At 38.9% G+C, this 20,925-nt stretch overlaps 1 protein-coding gene across 2 annotated transcripts; it reads left to right on the forward strand.

The window, feature by feature from the left end:
- Nucleotides 1-578: 578 nt before the first annotated feature.
- LOC149303358 (cytosolic phospholipase A2 gamma-like) lies at nt 579-19,608 on the forward strand. Of its 2 annotated transcripts, XM_089480270.1 has the most exons (14): nt 579-739; nt 1,358-1,474; nt 3,130-3,272; nt 5,227-5,425; nt 6,764-6,872; nt 7,800-7,940; nt 8,358-8,411; nt 8,657-8,716; nt 9,434-9,562; nt 11,737-11,856; nt 12,200-12,307; nt 13,971-14,125; nt 17,240-17,408; nt 18,844-19,608. In XM_089480270.1, the coding sequence occupies exons 1-14, from the start codon at nt 716-718 to the stop codon at nt 18,999-19,001; spliced, it is 1,686 nt and encodes a 561-aa protein (XP_089336396.1). In that variant the 5' UTR covers nt 579-715; the 3' UTR covers nt 19,002-19,608. The 2 variants fall into 2 exon arrangements, with proteins under 2 accessions (XP_089336396.1, XP_089336397.1); XM_089480271.1 differs by lacking the exons at nt 13,971-14,125; nt 17,240-17,408.
- Nucleotides 19,609-20,925: the final 1,317 nt, after the last annotated feature.

Consider the following 20,925-nt stretch of genomic DNA (forward strand, 5'->3'; position numbering starts at 1 on the left):
TCAACCTATTTTAATTTTGGGCCCTGGATGCTGCTAAATTGTGCAGGCCTGAAATAGAAGGATAGCATGCAGCCTTGCCTGACCCATTTACCAATTGGGAACCACTCTATTTCTCAGCATTCAGTTCTTACAGTGACATCTTATCCACCTATTCCTAAAGTTAGTCTCAATTGAAAGTGTATTGGCTTTTTGTCCAACAAAATCACCACTATTTTCACTGATCCCCAGTTTAAATGGACCTACAAAATTGCTAGCTTGTTGGGGCCAATCTGAGGTGGTAATGGTAGGTTGTTTTTTTAAACACTCCCTAGGCCTTCAGAATGTGTGAAGCCAAATACCGTAGTAAATCTCTCCAGCAGAAGGTAATGGTCTGCTTTATCCTCTGACTCCCAGGACAACTGTGATCTCTGCATGACAGTCATTTGGTTAGAAGGCTAGAAGTAACAGCAGTGCAGAGGAGATCATATTACTTATCAAGTGCTGCTTTCTCTTCCCCTCGGGGCATTCCATGCTGTTTAGTGTCTGGAACAGAATAACAGAATGTCTCATTTCTTTCAGCAAGTCTTTGTTGCCTTGATATGAAGAAAAGGAGAAATCAGAAAAGCTACTGCCTCCCAGAAACTGTAAATCCTAAACGTCTCTGGTTCTAACTCTTTCCTGTAGGTGTGGATTTGCTAAACTGACTGACTATAAAGGAAAAAAAGAAGACAAGGAAATGGAGACCAGTATGGCTGAGATGGTAAGTTCTTCTTTTTGAATTTTTTTTTAAAAACCCTCTATTCATCAGCAATATTATGGTATTAAAAATAGTGTTTCTTTTCAGCTCCCTGTTTCAAATTGTACAAATTGAGTAGAGTCAATTTTACCTACACTTTCCTTTGCTGTTCCTCCCATACGGTAAAGCAGAGGTAGGAACTGAGGCATCTAGCACTTCCCAAATAAGAGACTGTGTGAAGTAAAATAACTTGGCGTTGATGCCAAGATACAAACCTGTCTATTGGAATAAATGCTGAATCAACCCTTCAAGTTAAGATATTGGGTTCTCTGGATAAAGGCCACAATATGGTTTATTCATTAAATCATTTTTATCCTATCCTATATCCAAGACAACATACTAGATACTATACTAGTAAGGTACTATAAAATCAACTTTTTAAAAAAATTAAAATTAAAAGTTTTTTTTAAAAAAAATCAACACCCTAAAATTGTATCAAGCTATGTAGCAATTATTATTTTTACAATGTTAAAACCACATAGATGTACAAATAGAATAAAGTTATTGGATCCCAAAGGCTGGCTAGCATGTAATTGTATCCCTTTTTTCATATCTCATGTCTGCATATATGTGTATTGGCAGGGAAAAGCCAAGGTGCGAGTTTCAAAATCTCTCTCAGAGGGTGAAAAAAGAGCTATTGCATCCAGGAAGGAAGTGGTGAAGAGAGGCCTTGACAAGCTCGGGATTCCTTGTGATCTGGTAGGATTCTTTTTTATGCCTTCTGCCTCAAAGGGGCTACAATTAACTATGACACTAAGTATTTTTCTTCTAAGAAATGAACACAAGTTCTTGGGGAAGGAGCTGCAGGCTTTTCCAGGCATTTTCTCCCCACAAGCTGAGATTGTGCTTTTGTGAAATTTGGGACTTATCTGTGAAAATTTTGTTCATGCAATTTTTTTTGCACCAAAAAGCAATTTCATGCAGAAGATTTCTTTTATGCATACAGTTTTTAAGTGAAAGACCAATATTTTCCACATATGATTTGTTTGCAAAAAGGACTGAAAATACCAAAACAAATAAACAAAACCACACACCAAAAATCTCTCAGGAGTTGATCATTTTCTTAAAAAGAGTAGCTTGATATGTCAAGCCCTCCTTCTTGTTGGGTGGAAAAACGCATGAATATACTTGACATTCTTACCAAAAATGCCATGTTATTATTATTGTGTTCACTTCTTCCGTTGGAAATTATAACAGACTGTAAGACGAATGGCTCACAGACCAGTAACTGCCTGAGAACCCTATTCTGAACAGCCATGGTCTGTACAAATGAACCCAAAACACAGGGCAATCCAATGTGGGAGTGGGGCAGTGTGAACAGTAAAGACGTGCTAGATGTCTGATTGTTGTTATTGTTATTCTAAACAATTTTTTGAGCTACCATATTCCTCCTATTCTAGATTTAACATAGACCTGGATACTGCATATAAAAACATATATGTTTCTGGGCTTGTAATGCATTCTGTGAAAGAAAAAATTAATATGTTAACATGTACTTGTTTGAAAATGTGCAAAACATCCCACTGAGTACATGTTTGAAATAAATATAAATGTATCAAAGGCTGCATCCGCATCACATAAATAATCTGGTTTGACACCAGTTTTCACTACCATAGTATTGAGCCATGGCAGTTAAAGTGGTGTCAAACCGGATTCTTTCTGCAGTGCAGGTACAACCTCAGACAATGTGGACAGCTGCTCATTAATGTGTACATATGGGTGGGGTCCCTATGTTAAAAATATATATTTTCATATTTAATCCACATACAACAGATCTGGGTATAGAAGTCTACAGAAATATAGTTGACAGATCTCCCCATCCCCAGAAAATATGTCTTATCGTATAACTTCCCCTGTCCCTATATTCACCTGTCCATACTTTGATTCTCTTCCCAGGGGCCATTATGATGCTAGTTTTAATTTTGGAGGAGGTGATTATCCTAGAGTAGGAATATATATTTAAAAACCAGAATCCCTTCTCCTCACGAAAGCCCCAGACTCTGTCACATATATTTGGACTTTACAATTGTAAAGGTGTAACTTGTAACTCAAGTGTTTGATGTGCATTTTTGTTACAAAGTGAATGAACAAGAAAAGTCTGTTTCAGAGCTGCCATCGTCTTGTTCCAGAACCCAAATGTGAAATCTCATTAGTTGCAAGTATAATAAAATGTCACTTATCAACGGCAGAATATATGAAATACCAAAGCGTGCTACCCACAACTTGCCATTAAAATACGAACTGTCCAAAAATTTACTGTTGATGCCAAGTGAATGTGATGCATAAAAAAAAGCTGGATTACACTTGACTGTTCAAAGGATATTTGCTGAATATGTCTCATTTTTTTTCACTAGGACAAAGTCCCCAATATTGTTGTCTTGGGAGCAGGGGGAGCTGTGAGAGCCATGGTTGCCCTTTATGGCACATTATCAGAGCTGAAGAAATACAACCTCTTGGATTGTATTATGTACTTGGGTGGGGTGTCAGGTTCTACCTGGTAAGTGCACACTGGTAGAAGAGGAAATGTTTAATACCAAGAGGACTTATTACACAATGCCACATAAACTCCTGGGTCCTGCTTCCAAGGGAAAATACCTGGGTAGGTGCTGTGCCCTACACGTCACCCCCCAGAAGTTGGGAGAAGATCACCGTATCCATTCAGAATTAATTTTATAAGAACATGTATTTGTGGGCTCTTTATTTAAGAGCAGCTTCCTATAAATAGTGCAAATAATTTTAACAATTATGCAAATTTAAGAAAATTTATACATGAAACCCTCCGTTTAGTCTGGGGATGCAAACCTTCTTCTTGCTTCTCCTTGTGTGCAAGAATGGATAGCTTCTACAGTCTTCTTCCTCCTGGGGAAGAATATGAATATCCCTGTTTAGTATTTTCCTAATATTCACACTCTGAGAGGGTTTTCAGAGAATTATTCTGTACAGAAATATATTCTTACACACACACACACACACACCTCTACATAAATCACATATTGGGGGGGGGGCAAGTAATACCACAATATCTGTGTAATTTTTTCACACAAAAACTGAAAGTATGTTTGCAGAAAATAATAGACTGGAATATTTAGGGGTGAAACAGATGGCCCCAAAGGAGTGATGTGACATGCCCCCGAGAGAGCCAGATTGAGGCCGCAGCAATCTCACACTGCGGCCCCAATCCAGCCAGCTTTGACCCCAAATAGGACCAGAAAAGGCCCGCTCCTGTTTGGGGTGGAAAAAAAGCCTCCTTTTCTGCCATGGCAGCGGCTTTTTGGCGTTTCTGAGGCATGGCACATTTAAACGTTGCACTGCTGTAATGTTGTGAAGCCTGCGCATATGTGGTCAGCTGTGAGCCTTCCTGGTGGTGTGATGTCAGAGCATGCATCATCTAAACGCCATGCTGAGACGATGCCCCCAAGCTGGTGTAAAGGGGCATGCTGCTTCACACTTTAATCTTTGCCACTGCTCTGTTCTTTTTGTGTTGCTTTCTTAAGTAATAAGAACCTATTAATCTCCAGAGAAAGGAATAAAAATGCACATTCTTTTCACAGAGAGTCCAGACAATATTAAGATTTTTATTTCACTGAGTAAAAACCAATTAATGCAAACTTTGGAGGCTGTAGCACCTTCCCTGATTTGGACTTTTGTCTATCAGTTGATCCTTAATTTTGGGGATTCCTAAAAATCTATGGGATGAGCAGAAGGAAAATTCATATGACAGGTATTTGGTGACAATTCAAAGCTCTGCTGCTTTTCCTACCCACTGACTGACAAGAAACCCTGGCAGAGGTTCACTGATATAGGAAGGTATCCAAAAATAGAGGCACTTACAAGGAGGAATGAGAGGCTTGAATCTCAACTTGGTCTTGAAAAAGATGAAAACAACCAAGCATGAGTTAGTAAAAGGCTACAGCTGCTAAGAGTCTCTACATGTCACATGAAAATCTCTGATTAAGGTATTAGTACATGATCTTTGTTCTAAACTATAGACAGTTTATGTTAAGTAATTCCCTGTGCAATCTTTTTTCATTCTTTTTCAACCATGTGGGAAGTCACTTTGCCTCACAAGTGTTTACACTGTTCAAGATGCTGACCATATTTTGGGTATAGGTTTGAGAACCTTGAACAGTTCCTTTAAAGTTTGAACAAAACCCCAGAGTGCCGCACTGATATCAGAGCCATCTGCCTCCACTGATAATAGGATGGCACTGTATTTCTACTATTTATTCAGTATTTATATTCATGGCAGACTTGCAATTTTTATTCTCACTAACTGTGTGGCATTATTGTCATTTCATAAACTTTTGTACTGTTTATTCCTGTTACCTGAAACTAAAAGGGAATATCTAAGGGTCCTCAGTTACTATCTCTACAAGCAGTCTTAACATCATATATTTCAAATTAGACTCCTTCCCCTTGTTTCAAATGTATATTCTCTGTTTCATTCAAAGGTGTGTGTCAGCCCTCTACAAAGATAAAGATTGGACAGAAAAAATAGAAATCTTGGAAAAACGTGAGTGTGAAAACCTTGTCCATGGAGAGTGGGAATATGAGAAGGCAGCAAAAGCTGTGATAGAGGCTATAGAAGATGAATGTTACTCCCTGACTGACTTCTGGTCCTATTTCCTTGTGCATAAAATGTTGAACCAGGTAGGTGCAGAACAAAGTTGAGACTTGCATAATTTCTAAAAGCAACCCAGTCATTGACATCTTGCTGAAATTGTAGTCTACTCAACATCACTCTGCTGTCTTTTTTATGATCCCTTCTATACTTGTCAGACTGCCACCAAAGTGTTCTGGCTCCAAATTCCTCCGAATTCACCTCTTACCTGCTTGACTCTCACAATGAATGATGGGTGGCTGCCTTTCCACCTTGGCATTTGCTGCCTGGCACCACTGCTGAGGTCAGACTGACTTGTTCCCACAGCGGTGGTGCCAGGCAGCTTGCATGGCCCATGGGTGAAAAGGCAGCTGCTGTCATTGCTACAAAGAGAGCTGAAAAGCTGCAGCAGAAAGTGAGTTATTCAAATCAGGGGTAGGAAAAGAAGCCCCTAATCAGGTGCAGGGGTTGTGAAGACAGTGTGGATCCAATTCAGTGCTTCGGCCCTGTGTCATGTAATCATGAGACAGCAAGCTCAGGGCGAATTTGGGCTAAATCACCCATGTAGACAAGCCCTAAGTCTCTCAAATGCCATACATCTCCTAGGATCAAGGTGTGCATTCAGAGAAGAGATAAGCAAAATTAATTTTTTCAAAAGTACAGGATAAGGTGAAGTAGAACAGAGCTAGGAAAAAAATGATTTGATGGCCTTTGGGCTTGAAGCCACCATCCATGATGTACCAGTTTGTTGTTAGGTACAGTTCAAAGGTACAGTTTGAAGTGCTGGCCTATGGGTCTTGGTTTCATTCTATCCCTATACAAGTCTGCTTGAGTTGCTTGCAGGAGGGTCACAGAGACATTTGGTGAGGGCATGGGAGAGGACTTCTCTGTGGCTGCTCTCCAGCTGTGGAACTTCCGCCTACAGGAGGCTTTTTCTCCAGCCAGCAAGGACCTTTTTATTTAGATAGGTCTTTAGCTAAACTAATGGTTGCAGAAAGATTTTTTTAAAAGGGAAGTGGGTTTGCTGTGGTTTTATTCTCAGTGCAATGTTTTAAATGTTTTTACAACTGTTTTAAATTTTTGCTATTTTTAACCAGATAGTTTAAAAACTTTAAAAATAATTTTAAAGCTGTGCTTTCTTTTAAACTCTTGTTTTGGGAGAAAGGTAAAATGCAAACAGAAAAGAATAAGATAGAGCAGAAGTAGAGAATCTTTGGTGTTAAGGATATTTGGGGTTCAAGTGATCTGCAGACATTGTATACCCAAATTTCTGGAGGCCTGAGGTTTCCTCATTCATAACTTGAAAGGCTGAGATGAGATCTACCTTAAAAAGAGGAAGCTGAGAAAAGACCAGGTAATCTATTACATTAAAAATCTATATATTTCAGTTGGATGAGGGTGAATTATCTGCACACAGAGAATCTTGTGAGAATGGAAAAAATCCGTATCCTATATATGCAGCTGTAGACAAGGACACGTACCTGACACACAATGAAGGTATTTATCATCTCTCTCTCCCTGCACAAAGTGAGTGTGTACATTAGTTAAGATAAACAGAATCATTGGGAAAACCAAAAGCTTCTTTTGATCTATAAAAGTGTTCAAAATCAGGGGACATACAGCGGACAGATTCCACTTGCCAGCTTGTCATGAACTGAGATACTCCATACAGAATTACTTGCTTTAGATAGTGAATCCTTATTTCCTTCAAGTGTCTCCTCACACCATTAACAATTGGATTATGGGGTGAGTCAATGTCTATGACGTTACAAAACTCAAGGAGATAAGACTGCCCACCCATCACCCAAATGTTGGGATCATGTCTGCAGAGAAGAAGCCAACTAAATGCATGTTCCAGATCATATGAATGATATTCAAGTGCAGTAGGCTGTTTCCCCACAGAAATGTCTAGAACACAAGACAATATGGGATGAAGTTGCTGTTATCAGAGGGAGGATGACTGGGCAGGCCCTACTGTCTGACCCCCTTCATATGATGGTGTGGGCAGAAATGACAAAATAGGGCTTTAGAAGAGATATCTTCCACAAAACCAACTTTGTCCTCAAAGTTAATAACATTGTGGCGACGGTCATATTTGATTTGCCTGTCTAAAATGCAAAGGAGTCAGGGTAGAAAACAATCTAGGTGAGCTGTGGAGTGTAAAGCAGATAAGTGGTCATTCTACCTTCCCATGCTATAAATATTAAGACGGCAGCACCCCAATGTTTCTTAATGACTTGAAACTTAGAAGTGAGAAACCCCTACCAGTGCTAAAGAATTTAACTAATCTAGATGATACTCTGCTAGCTTCCCTGTATCCTGTAGGAGGAAAAGCAAATTTGGTGTCCTGGGCATTCAGTCTTCTCATTAACACTTTCTTCTCAAATCTTTATTTTTCCCCCCTGCACTTATTCATTTTTCAAGGCACTTGGTTTGAATTTACCTCACATGAAGCTGGAATTCCTGGTCTAGGAGCATATGTAGACAGCAAATACTTTGGAAGCTCCTTTGAAAACGGAGACTTGACCAAAGAGAGGAAGGAGAAAAATATCTGTTATCTCCAAGGTATGGCACTCAAATTATTCCTCTTCATGGTATGCCATTCTCAGAATGCCAAACTGAAGTTCAACATATTCTCTATTTTGAATGCTTTGTTTGCATAGCAAACTGAAAGGAATGCAGAGGGTCTGTGTAAACTCTAGGTCTTGTTGAAACTTTTAAAAGGCTAGATCAAATAAATAAGATATGAAGCAATCACTCTTTTATAAGCCATGTGGGGCATCTGGTATACTAGCATGCTCCAGTGCTGTATAGCAAAAACGGTGTATCTGAAGCCCAGGAGAAGATGGGGGATGTGTATTTTTTATGTATCGAAGGGGCATATTTGACATGTGATATGTGAAATGAAACATTAATTTTTGCCTTTGTGCTGCCAATAGGGCACACATATGACTGTTAATGTGTCATCTTTCTTATTTTCAGGTTTATGGGGAAGTGCCCTTGGAAGTGAGCAAGAAGTTTTGAATAATATAAAAGGTATTGTTCTTTCAGTGGTCAGGGCCAAGTTCAGAGGCCATGGGTTGGCTTGGATCAGGATGGCTCAGTCACAGTGGCATTGCTAGGGTTGGCATCACTTGGTGTCACACACTGCATTGACCTCCTCTATACCACACCATACAGAATCTTAAGAAAAGTTTTTTGTACTAATGTTACTCATAAATTATAATTCCCATATATCACTGAATGTTATGATAACAGTTGTGACATATTTGTCTTGCAAGGTGCTTTAAAAGATTTTCCAAAACATGGCAGATCTGAAGATACCCCTCCAACAGATATTGGTAAGATGTCACAGCAATGTTCATTATTTACATCTGGTCATGTGCTGTAATAAATCATTCATTCACTCACTCACTCATTCATTCATTCATTCATTCATTCACTCATTCATTCTTTGCACCTCTGCTCTGGTTCTCCTCCTCTCAATATCTGCATGGTGATTTAAATATCCTGTTGAATTGTAAAGACAATTTGAAAGACACCTATGGGCCAGCAAATGGTCTGAGTCTGATACACATCAGACTTGCTTCATAGCCCATCAGTCTTCTAATTCATTTATAGATGCTGCAAATCTCCTACATATCACTGTAAAATGATCACAGAACAAGCACAGGGTTTATCTAGATGAATCCAAGAAAAAATGTGTAATCATTCATCAACGGCAGATTCAAAGTACACCATGCGAAAGCTTTTGATACTTTTGTTACCTTTTATTATTTTTTTGGGTTCCATTAAACATGCTGACATCTTTCTCCTGTGTTTGTGTTTGTGCTTAGTGTGACTGAAAGGCAAAATGACTTACCACTAAAATTTTGGAAACACTAAACTAGTGGTTGGGTCTTCCTATTTTTTAAGCACAGTTTCTGTTTGTATTATGGTTAGTGGACCATAGTGTTAATTTTTGGGGGGAGGTGGTAAAAAAAAGAGATTTTTTACCTGAAAATAGGACAATAGGACACTATTTATAGCTTTGTTTCCTACTGTGTTTCATTGCCAAGATGAAGATGACCAGAAACTTAATAAACTCTTTGAGGGTTATCAATCTGTTCTGGAACTGAAGCTGTCTGAATCATCAGAAGAAAGCGAAGCAGAGAAACAATTTGACCATCTAGAAACTATCTTGGAAGGTAAGTGAACATCAACCTCAAGATTTATTTTCTTTTCAGAATAAGTATATCCTCATATATGTGTTATGTTTGTTAACAACATAACAATAACAATAATATATACAACAAAAATGAATGCAATCAGCTTACTGCATGCACAAATAACTAAAAGCAGTTTTTTTTTTAAAAAAGATAAGATATATGCTAACAGCAGCAAGGACACTATCTGCTAAAATTTTGCAATGGTTTGAAGCAACGATTGTGAAAAAATGGACTCTTCAGGTTGCAGTTAGCCCAAATTGTCAAAGTAATTTGGGTTTTAAATGATAAACCAGTTGAAGATTTTTTGAGAAACTGGACATAATTTATGCATTTTTAGCAATAAAAAAATCTAACAATGTAACAATAAATGGGTATGATTATTAGTAACCAATGGCCCAGTACATACCTGACTTGATGTCCAGAGTGGCGGCGGCTTCTCCCATAGGGAAGCCACAGCCGCCAAACTGCATAGCTTCCCTGCGGAGGAAAGACAATCAGCAAAAAGCGGGTTCTTTTAAAGCCGCAGGGGCAGCATAACAAGTGCGCCACTGATGCACTCGTTATGTAAGTGCCACGTGGCAATGTGCGGATGCCATGTGGTACTTACATAACAATGGCAGGACCCATGTACACAGGGTACCACCATTATTATGGCGCTGACATGTACTAGGGTTAGGGACCGTGCAGTTGCTGCGTGGTCCCTTAACCCTAGTACAGCACCAGCATGGCGCTTTAGCACCGTCTGTACTGCACTTTAGTAAGTTTGTTTAGTTAGATCTGTAACGGAAGGGGGCTTTCCAGCCTAAAACAGCTAATTCTTGCCCATGCCCAATGGCCTGAGAGGCAACTGGAAATAATATGTTACCATGACAGCACAGTGCATAACCTTCCCCCTATCCCCTGGTAAGCTCTGGAAAAGACTAAAATACGAAAGTGGAATCCTCCAGACTCTGGTGTGTTTTCATCCCTGTGCAATAATACTTATGATGTAGCTGACCCACTAGTTATCAAGCACAAGTTATTAAATGCACTCTCAAATATCCAACCAATCATCATACACCTCCAAGATTATAACTTTCTTTCCCCTTAACAGATCACCCGAAAAAGTTACATATACATTAATAACACACCATGCAGCATCTTGCCTGAAACCAACTGATATGTACACATTCTGTGCAGAATATCACAGAACCCACTCAATGCTTTTCATATAGATGCTCATTAGCATGGAGGGGGTAGGTCTGAACCTCATGGAAATTTAGACTAGGGATCAGAAATACTACTGAAGCACCACCTTCTAGGTCCAACTATCGGAGTGGAATCACTGTGAAGTAGGGACATTCCCTGTGGCTTAAGTAGCCAACCTGGAAATATATTGTGTCTGATAGTAAAAAGTTCCTGAGAATTCAAGGACAACCAATAGGTTTGCACTGTTTCTATAGGACATCCATGATAGTTTCTAGGACAAAACCAGGCTTGACCCTTGATCAAAATGGTTTGAGAAAATTGATTTCATTTGTGATTGGTCAGCAGCTACTTGCAGACAGATCTTACTCCAAATAAGTATATTTGACTCCAGCCTAAATTAATTAATATCTCCTGGTCCTAAGGAAGTAGGAGCACTTTAGGAATAGACATACTTCTTTTCTTTAAGTTTATACAGGAGCACACCTTTCACAGTCATTGGCCCCTGGCTATCCCTTCTCCCTGTTTTACTCCCTGTTCCACAAATACATCAGAGTAAAAGTAAACAGACACTCTAAAGGCATACCCCCATGGAATAAAAATTGCCCTCACCAAATAAAATTGGTTTCTATCCCTTAACCAATTGATCTACATGCCTATTTTTTTTATTTAAGCTAATTAAAGCTTGCAGATCTTTGAGAATGTGATGGTTCCTTCTCTGTACTAACTAATGAATTAAAACAAACCAGAGCAACAATAAAACAGTAAAAATAATTTTAATTAGGCTGCTGTCTTATGCCCACTAAGCACATTTGATCTTAATAGGGCTTACTTCCTAAAAGGCATACCCCTGTTAACCTCAGTTTCTCAAACATGTCATGCTTATTCATCATTCCCTTTCCTTTGGTGCCTGGAAAACCTACTTTCCTCTATCTCAATCCACCATCTTTTTCTTGCCATTTACAAAGGCTTCAGCAAAAGCTATGAGTTGCTCAGAAGGATCCGTCAGACCTGGCATTCTGAAGATACAGGGGGAAAAAACCAAGACTGTATAAGTCTGAGCCAAGCTATTGATGAGGATTTTGGGGGTAAGTATCACAAGGTTTTACTGCATATCTTTATGTTAATATTATTGGAAGAAAGGTTCCTATGTTTAGTAGTCATAATGGCTGTGTATCATGCCCAGTATCAGAAGCAGTATCACCTGATTACTAATTTTGAGAGTGCTGTTTGAATCATGGGCTTCTAGTTCTCTATTGCCCAAATGTAATGCTAAACTGGATAGGCCTTTGGTCTGTTCCTGTGCTCATGAACTCATTAGGTTAGAAAGGCAGCATTCAAGAGGTTGAAAATTAATTTTGGAGAAGTAAATTTCAGTTATTGTTTTTGAAATTCTCTGCCATTCTGAGCTCTGCATATCATTTCTTGTAGGATTTTCCAGTGATTCCTATCGTGTTTTCCATAATGTGATAAGAAAGACCTTTTTGTGCCTTTTGAATTGGACATGGGGAAGCACATATAACTTCCTGTACAATTGCTGTAAGTTCTCATGGAAAGTATATTTGTATTTCTGTGCATGTATAAATTGCTTGTGTAAATATTGTACACACCAGCCGGAGGATGGCATTCTCATGGTGCATTCCTTCATATATCTCAGCTACAGTGCAGTACTTATTACACGTTTGACTGTGGCTGCTTGCTTATTTATTTAGACAAATTTATGCAGCATTTATTTATTTTACTGTTAAATTACATAGTATCTAGAGTCATCTGGCAGCACATAGTACATTAAAAACATAAAAGATAGAAGGAAAAAAAAGGCAGAATGAACATTAAGAAACCCCAGCTAAAACCAGTAAGAAAGAATAAAGAAATGCTGCAGCACATAAAAGATGGTCATAGAATCATAGGCTTGTTCCAGACACGCAAAAAGTACGTACTAGGTACGTACTAGGGTTAGGGCATCCGGAAAGGTACGTACAAAATGGCGGCGCCCATTCTACATGGGTGCCGCCATTGGGACGTCATTGGGACATCACGACCAAACGGAGCCTGGGGCGCCCTTTCTGCGGCGCAGGAAGGAGCTTTGAAACGGAGCTCCTTCTTGGGTTTGTGGCATTGGTACAGCCTTTACACGGCTGCGCCAGCATCACAAAACAGAAAGGGGCCAATCAGCCCCCTTCTCCTTTCCCCGCCACTGTCAGGGTGTCCTTGAGGCTTGAGGCCCCAAGGACACTCCTTTCCAGGCTGCGGGGAAGCGGCCTTTTGCTGCTTCCCTGTGGCCTGGAAAGCGGCAGATTGGGGCCTCAGAGGCTGCCGCTGTGGCAGCTGAGGCCCCGATCCAGCAGGGAAAGGGGTGGGAATAGGCTGCCCCAAAAGGGCGGTCTGTAAACTGCCATAGAATCGTAAAGTTGGAAGAGATCACAGGGGCCATCCAGTCCAACCCCCTGCCATGCAGGAAATCACAATCAAAGCATCCCCAACAGATGTCCATACAGCCTCTGCTTAAAGACTTCCCAGGAAGGAAGGTCTCCTTTATCACTTCAAAATCTTGTTATTTAAAAACAAATAAAGCATGCTGGAAGAGCAACTAAATGTGAGGATGACATCAGAACCGGACTGTTCTCTTTCTAAATGAAGAAAGTGACAATAAACATACTATTCAAGAGCTTTAGAAAATTCTTGGCTGATTTCTGATTATCTGTTCCCTACTCCTTAGTTGTGCCCATGGGTTACTGACACTTTTTGTGTCTCAAAGTCCCCTTTGGGGATGCCCAAATATCCCTGCCCTCCAATTCCCTCCACACAAAAATATAGCTAGAGGTTGGATAACATTAAAAATGTTTTAGACATTTAAAAAGCTATAAACATGGTGGTTCTACTCAGTTAGTTTAACTACTGTCTCCAAACTGAACCTTCATAAAAACTGGATGTACAGTATTTTGGCCAATGTCAAGAACTACACATTCCAAGTGTGGCTGTGCAACCTGCATTGGGGTTGAAGTTGTTGGGAAATGGCTGCTGTACTCTATGTAGTGTTCATCCCTTAATTAAAATACATATCCTACTGATGGTATGATATCCTTACAATCAGCAAAGCCAACAGTTGGATCAGTACTAATTTACCGTAACTAGCACATTTATATTGGCTTTAGCAGGTTTTATCTTTGCACCAACATTCTGTTTCATATTTTGTGGGTAGCTGATGTTGAGTTCCCTGAGCTGACAAACAAACCCATTGTTTCACTCATTGATGCTGGTCTGACCATAAACACTGCTTACCCATCTGTTCTGAGGCCTGAGAGGCAGGCGAAGCTGATCATCTCCTTTGATTACAGTGCTGGAGATCCTTTTCTGGTAATCGATCATTTTCACATTACTCTGTCATATTAGGTGCTACTATTACCCCCACAGAATTCTGTAGCAGATTCTTCCAAAGTTGCAGATCTTCACTTACTAAATTCTCACACACATACGGTTAAATATCTCAAAGGTTTATTCCCTGCTGGGAGAGATTGCTATAGTTTTTCAGATTTTCAGTGGTTTTTCGCTCATTTTGTGATAATTTTCTGCAGAAAAAAATGTTTGCACAAAACTGGGATTTCCAACCCCCAGCAAGACAGTATTTTTGCAGTTTTTTGTGCAAAAAGTCCTGAAATTAAAAAATATATATATCATGGTAGATGACTTTTTTCATTAGGTGTCTCAGTGTGTAAAGATATCTCATTTTGTTGAAGATGAGAAAAATTGTGAATACAGTAGGCCCTTGGTATCTGCTGGTGTTTGATTTCAGATTAAAAAAAAATCTGTGGATGCTCAAGTCCCATTAAATTTAGGCCTGTTACAGACTGCCAAAATAAAGCTGCTTCGGGTCTCTTTGGAGGTATGCTATTTAAAAGAGTCCGGAGGTCGCGCCAAAGCCACACTCCATTCCTAAGCATCGGAGTGCAGCTTTGGTGCAGCTTCCGGATTCTTAGGATGCATACATCATTTAAACAGCATACCTCCAAAGAGACCCAAAGCAGCTTTATTTTGGCAGTCTGTAACAGGCCACAGACTGCCAAAATAAAGCTGCTTCGGGTCTCTTTGGAGATATGCTGTTTAAATGATGCATGCATCCTAAGAATCCAGAAGCTGCACTCCAGTGCTTAGGAATGGAGTGTGGCTTTGGCGCGACTTCCGGACTCTTAGGACGCATGCCTCATTTAAACAGCATATCTCCAAAGAGACCCGAAGCAGCTTTATTTTGGCAGTCTGGAACAGGCCATAGTGACATAGTAACATGGTGTCCTTTATATAAAATGGGAAAATCAAGGTTTGCTTTTTGAAATTTATATTTTTGGCAATATTTTCAAGCTGTGGATGCTTGAATCCATTGATAAAAAAAATCTGTAGCTACGGAGGGCCAACTGTATTATTTTTAATCACTAGTTTTTTTCATAGGCTGTTTTTATCCCAGCTCCCCATTTGTAGGGATAGATGAAGTAGTCACTTACATTTCCTTTCACACTTATTTATTCAAGATCTCAATTTCTTCTCATGAAATTTATGAAGAAATTAGCAAAATTTGGAAGTTCTTATTTTGATCTTACATAAATTTTCAGACAAAATGCTCATTCATAGATATGAGCATAGGACCTTTTCAGAGAACCTGAGATTTTTTATGTTACTATGGCCTCATACAGACAGGCCAAAATAAATCTGCTTCAGGTCAATTTGGAGGTATGCTGTTTCAATGATGCATACGTCCTAAGAGTCTGGAAGCTGTGGCAAAGCTGCGCTCTAGTCCTTAGAATTGGATCTTGGCTTTGGTGCGGCTTCCAGATTCTTAGGATGTATGCATCATTGAAACAGCATGCCTCCAAACTTTATTTTGGCCTGTCTGTATGGGGCCTATGATAGTGCAGGAGGAAGGAATAATGCTCCCCATGGCATTGTCACAAGGATTTCTGAATGTAATTCTAGTAGCGCCAAGTACTTGAAGTGGTTGCCTTGATTTTTGGTTTTGGGGAAAAGGTGGGATATAAAGCTGCTCCCTGCCGCCTTGAAGTCCCATAACATTTTTATTTCACCATTTTCAACAACGTTTTCAGGCTTGTGTTCCCACCAGTTCTTTATAGATGATAAATCAATATTTTTTTTTTTTGGGGGGGGAGAGATTCCAATGTATTTTTGCAACCACATTGTTTTGGGCAGTAAGGCTGTATCCACACTGTAGAAATAATCCAGTTTAACACCACTTTAACTGCCATGGTTCAATGCAGTGGAATTCTGGGGACTGTAGTTTTGTGAGACATTTAGCCTTCCTGGTGCCTGGTATTGTGGCTCTGGTGCCTCAACAAACTACATTTCCCTGAATTTCATAGCGTTGGCCCATAACAGTTAAAGTGGTGTCAAACCGGATTATTTCTGTAGTGTGAATGCAGCCTAAAATTCGGTATTAGAACATAATATGTCAAACATAATTATGGTTGAAAAAAATAAAGATTGTACTATAGATGAGGCAGTCCCTGGGGCAAACCCTGAAGATAGTGGCTGCATCTGCACTGCAGAAATAATTAGATTTGGACCACTTTAACTGCCATAGTTCAACGCTATGGAATTCAGTGAATTATAGTTTGTTGTGGCACCAGAGCTCTCTGACAGAGATGGCTAAATGTCTCACCAAACTATGGCCCATTATAGACGGGCACCCTATGACGGACTCAGTCTGTGCTAGGGTTAGAAAGGGGTGTCTCTTCCAGACGCCCCTAACCCTAGCACGGGCTGAGTCCGTAACAAATGGCGGCAGCCATTCTACACGGCCATCGCCATTTTGATGTAATGGACGCTCTGCGTCCACACGTTGTGCGGCGGAAGTGATGCCGCGAGTGCGCGACTAGCGCCTCGTGGTGTCTCTTCCAGGCCGCAAGAAGGAGCACGATTTTCACGCTCCTTCTTTGCTTCGTCCGGGAACTGCGCCGTTTGGCTGCTGCAGTTCCTGGATGCAGCAACTGGCGGCGGCAGCAGACCACCACATTTCGGCGGTCTGTAACCTGCCTATAATTCCCAGAATTCCATAGCATTATCCATGACAATAAAGTGTCATGAAACTGGATTATTTCTACAGTTCAGACACAGCCAAAGAGAGGGAAAAATTGTGAAATGTTGAGATCTACAAACTGAGATTCAATAGAAAAGAAAACAATTGTGATTCTAGCTATGATTAGTGCTCTTGGAGCAATTTCCAATGGACTGAGAAAACATCTGAATGAAATTGCCACATAGGATCACAATAGCGCAATAGAGTTACACTGTTTGGAAAAAAAGACAGATTATCTGAGGATGTTTCACTGATTCCCTGATTCTTGGATAGAATCTGAATCCCTGAGGGTCTCATCTCCAGCCAATAACACTTGGTAGACTTTGAAGCCAAGATGATAATTTTGAGTGAATTTGGCAATTAACTATAGACTTTTCTCATTGGCTCAGACCATTAAGAAAGCTTCTGAGTATTGCAAAGCATATGGAATCCCATTTCCTGAGATAAATGAGGAAGAACTGCAAGACATAGATAACCCATCCGATTGCTACATCTTCAGAGGAGAGCAGGCCCCAACGGTCATGCATTGCCCACTATTCAACAAAGTCAACTGTCCAGGTAACATGGGGATGGGATTCATGTGGAAAATGTCTTTTTCAGACATTGTTGTTAAAAAAAAATTGAACTCATCCTCCAAATAAGAATTTTGCCCTGCCCCTATGAAATTTCCATTCATGTCCTAAATTCAGTCCTTAGCTTTACAGTAACTTAAAACGCCACCCTTTACAAATACACAGTTTAGCCATACAAAGAAAAAGGACAAGCAAAGTAACCAAAAGTATGCCCATCAGAGTAAATGTAAGAGATCTAACGATGAACAAAGAGGATTTCATGAAGAAGGTAGAATTCTTATTTGAAGGGACGATGCCTTTATTTTGTCTCCACTACTGATAGCTAAACCTTTCTTGAGACCAAAAAATGAAGTAGGACCTCCTATTGCTATCACTGAATTGTTTTCTTCCTAAAAACAAAATCCATTTTGTTTTTGTATTTGATGCTTCCTTTCTCCTTCAGCCTTCTTTTGCTCTTTGCCTGAAGCCTGTCCAACGTTTGACATGTCAAAAAGAAGTTATTTGTCTAGGTTTTGATAAACCTCTTGTCCTTCCTAATGGTGAATGGACAACTTGGAATTGCTATGTTTCATAACATGATGATTCCCAGTTCAGAAATCCACACAGCATTACAATCTTGGCTCAGGATTGGCTCATCATGAGGTTTGCTTTCTGAATCAGCCTTTTGTTTTATCTTCTAGCCTTCCAAGTGAGCATAACCTTGCAGAGGGTTGGGAGAATGAGTGGTGGATAAAGTTCACCAGAACCAGAAGAAATCATGCAGCTTCTCATTCACTGAGCCCCATACTCCCCCCTCAGCATGCTCAATAGTGTAATTTCCAGATGGAGTTTATGGAATGTCTACCTCTTTGTGCCTCATCCTTTTTGGATACATATACAGTAGTGATGTAATCCTTCAATAGGTTCCTTCTCAAAGGAAGCAATGAGTGATATTAGCAAGTTTCTCCCTGATTTGACTAAGTCATTAAAACCACATGGATCTCAAAGTCAATTCAAATTTCAGGATTTATTACATGCAAAATTGCATTTTGTTTTGCACAGGAAACAGCATTTCTTGCACCAAAAATAGAATTTCTAAACAGAAAATGCTGTTTTCTTTGCAAATCACCCACTATTTTGCACAGAATAACTCCCAATTACAGCATTTTCTGTGCAGGAAATAATATTACTGCATAGAAATGTAATTTCTGCCTCAGAAAATTGTGCTTTCTGCACAAACTAACCATGTGTGAATTTTATATAGAATGAAACCTGAACTGTGGGGATGCTTGTCAGTCCAGGATTCTTCTCTTCTGGGTTTCTTAACCAAGGGGCTTTCTTTTTTTTCTTTTTTTTTTGGGGGGGGACAATTTTTCAAACATTTTCAAATATTTCCATTCCTAATATGCAGAGTATTCATTCTCAATGTGCCTTATTTTCAGGCAAAATTGCTGAATACAGAGAGGAGTTTTCAACATTCAAGCTCAGCTACTCAAATGAGGAGGTTGAAAAGTTGCTCATTGCAGCAAAGAAGAATGTAGCCAATGTTCAGGAAAAGATTCTGGAGGAGATAAAGCATATTGTTGGTCCTTCTTCATAGAAGGCTTCAGCAAACATTTTCTGCTCTAATGGCGAGTTTACATGAGGCTTATTTACTCCACCAATTTCTTGAGTGTGGGTCTCACCTAATATTTGTCATTTTCCTGGCAGCTATTGCTGCCACAAAAGCATCATCATGAACAACCTGGCCAACACTTTGCATCATCCATAATGCTTGCCAATTTCCTCTTTGATTTAGTATGAATTAAATGTTTTTGTCCCAGGGTAGAAATCCTGCCTTTTTAACCAATGGGATTTAAATTGGATTAATGATGATAGACAAATTTTGCCAATAAAACCTCAGTTTGCCTAAGTTGGAAATGACTTGAATAATAATAAAACAGACAAACAAACAAAGATAACAGAGAACTGTGAGAAAACGTTTTTTTTCAGTATTTTAACAGTTTTTAATGTGTTTTAGGGTGTTGAATCCCAAAAACATAATAAATATATTATACATTTCTTTTTTTTAAAATATATTTTTATTTTCTAAATATAAAATACAAAAACTTCTGTTCTGTTAGTACACAATTACAATAATAAATTGTCTCATTATAATTCTACTACAGTCTTATATTACCTAATCTATATATTATAACACTTATAATGTCCTCTACAATATAATATTTACACTATATTTGTATAAACTTCCAGGTTTTCTTGGCAATAAATCCTATAGCTACTGATTAAGCATTATTTGTCTTTGTTTTCCATGAACAAAATATTTATCAAGATTTCCTATGCACAATTCTTAATTTTACTACTATTATTCATATTGTTTTATCAGAATATCTGTCTTTCTTGATTCTCTGACTTGCTTTGTCATTGCCATCGCTTTCTGCAAAATTCTGTTATTGGAAACCATTCTTCTTCTTCTGTCTTATCTATATCCTTATGATTTAGCCATGAGGTTAACCTGTCCATTTCTTCCATATCCAATACTTTCAATTGCTATGTCACCTAACGTTGGGAGTTCTGCTTTTTTCCATAGTTATACAATTATTCTTGCTGCGGAGGTCATATACAATAACATTCTCTCCCATTTCCTTTCTATGGGGAATTGTATTTAGCATATTAAGCAGGTATATTTCTGGTTTTAGTTGAAATCTAATTCCTAAAATTTCTTGAATTGTGTTATATATTTTCTTCCAAAAAGTTTTTAGTCTAGGACATCTCCACTACACAAACCAAGATCCAATATTGTTTTGAGATTGCCAGCATTTGTTTGATTTTGTATTGTAAATATTAGAAAATTTTAATGGAGTTAGATGCCATCTATGCTCCATTTTCCAAAAGTTCTCTTTTACAGCTTGAGATTTTGTGAACTCCTCTGATCTTTCTCATGCATATTCCCAGTTTTCAGACCAATTGTTCTCCCTATGTCTGGCCCATTTTATCATTTCTTTGGTGACTGCTTCTTTTTAATTGTCCTCTATATAATCTAGCTGTTTTCTTCCTCTTCTTACTCAGTAGTATATCATTGTATTCATTTGGAACGTCCTTGAATCCCTCCAATTTCTCATCCATTTAAGCCTTTATTTTAGTTGAAGAAGAAAATGCTATTTTCTGTTAACATTATTCTCAGACTTTTAATACCCAATTGATGGTTTGTGTGCCACTTTTGCTGAGGACTATTGTGTTGTTCTTTCCTTTTATAATGTTGCAGTGTATTTTGTATTACTGATTCTTTTAATCTGTACTGCAACTCATCCTAAGAAAAGTTTTGGAAGGCTTGATAGGACATATTAAATTAATAAGCAAACTTTGGCTTTAAATAGAGTGACATTGTACATGTGTTCGAAAAGACATTCTGTGTAGACTGGTAACTGGGCCTCCACCTAAAATCATTATGGTAGTGTGATTTCTAAACACTTTCCCTCACTATCCAGACAAACTGTTTTACTAATATACCTGTAAATTATTGT

The sequence above is a fragment of the Sceloporus occidentalis genome, unplaced genomic scaffold (assembly GCF_023333645.1).
Source record: "Sceloporus occidentalis isolate IW3139 unplaced genomic scaffold, rSceOcc1.0.p SCAF_14, whole genome shotgun sequence".
Classification (NCBI taxonomy): domain Eukaryota; kingdom Metazoa; phylum Chordata; class Lepidosauria; order Squamata; family Phrynosomatidae; genus Sceloporus; species Sceloporus occidentalis.

Excerpts from the sequence above, each read along its gene's own strand:
- LOC149303358 (XM_089480270.1), top strand. The coding sequence starts at position 716 with ATGGAGACCAGTATGGCTGAGATG. Across the intron at positions 1,475-3,129 it reads TCGGGATTCCTTGTGATCTG|GACAAAGTCCCCAATATTGT; the intron begins GTAGGATTCTTT and ends TTTTTTCACTAG. Across the intron at positions 11,857-12,199 it reads TATTGATGAGGATTTTGGGG|GATTTTCCAGTGATTCCTAT; the intron begins GTAAGTATCACA and ends CATTTCTTGTAG.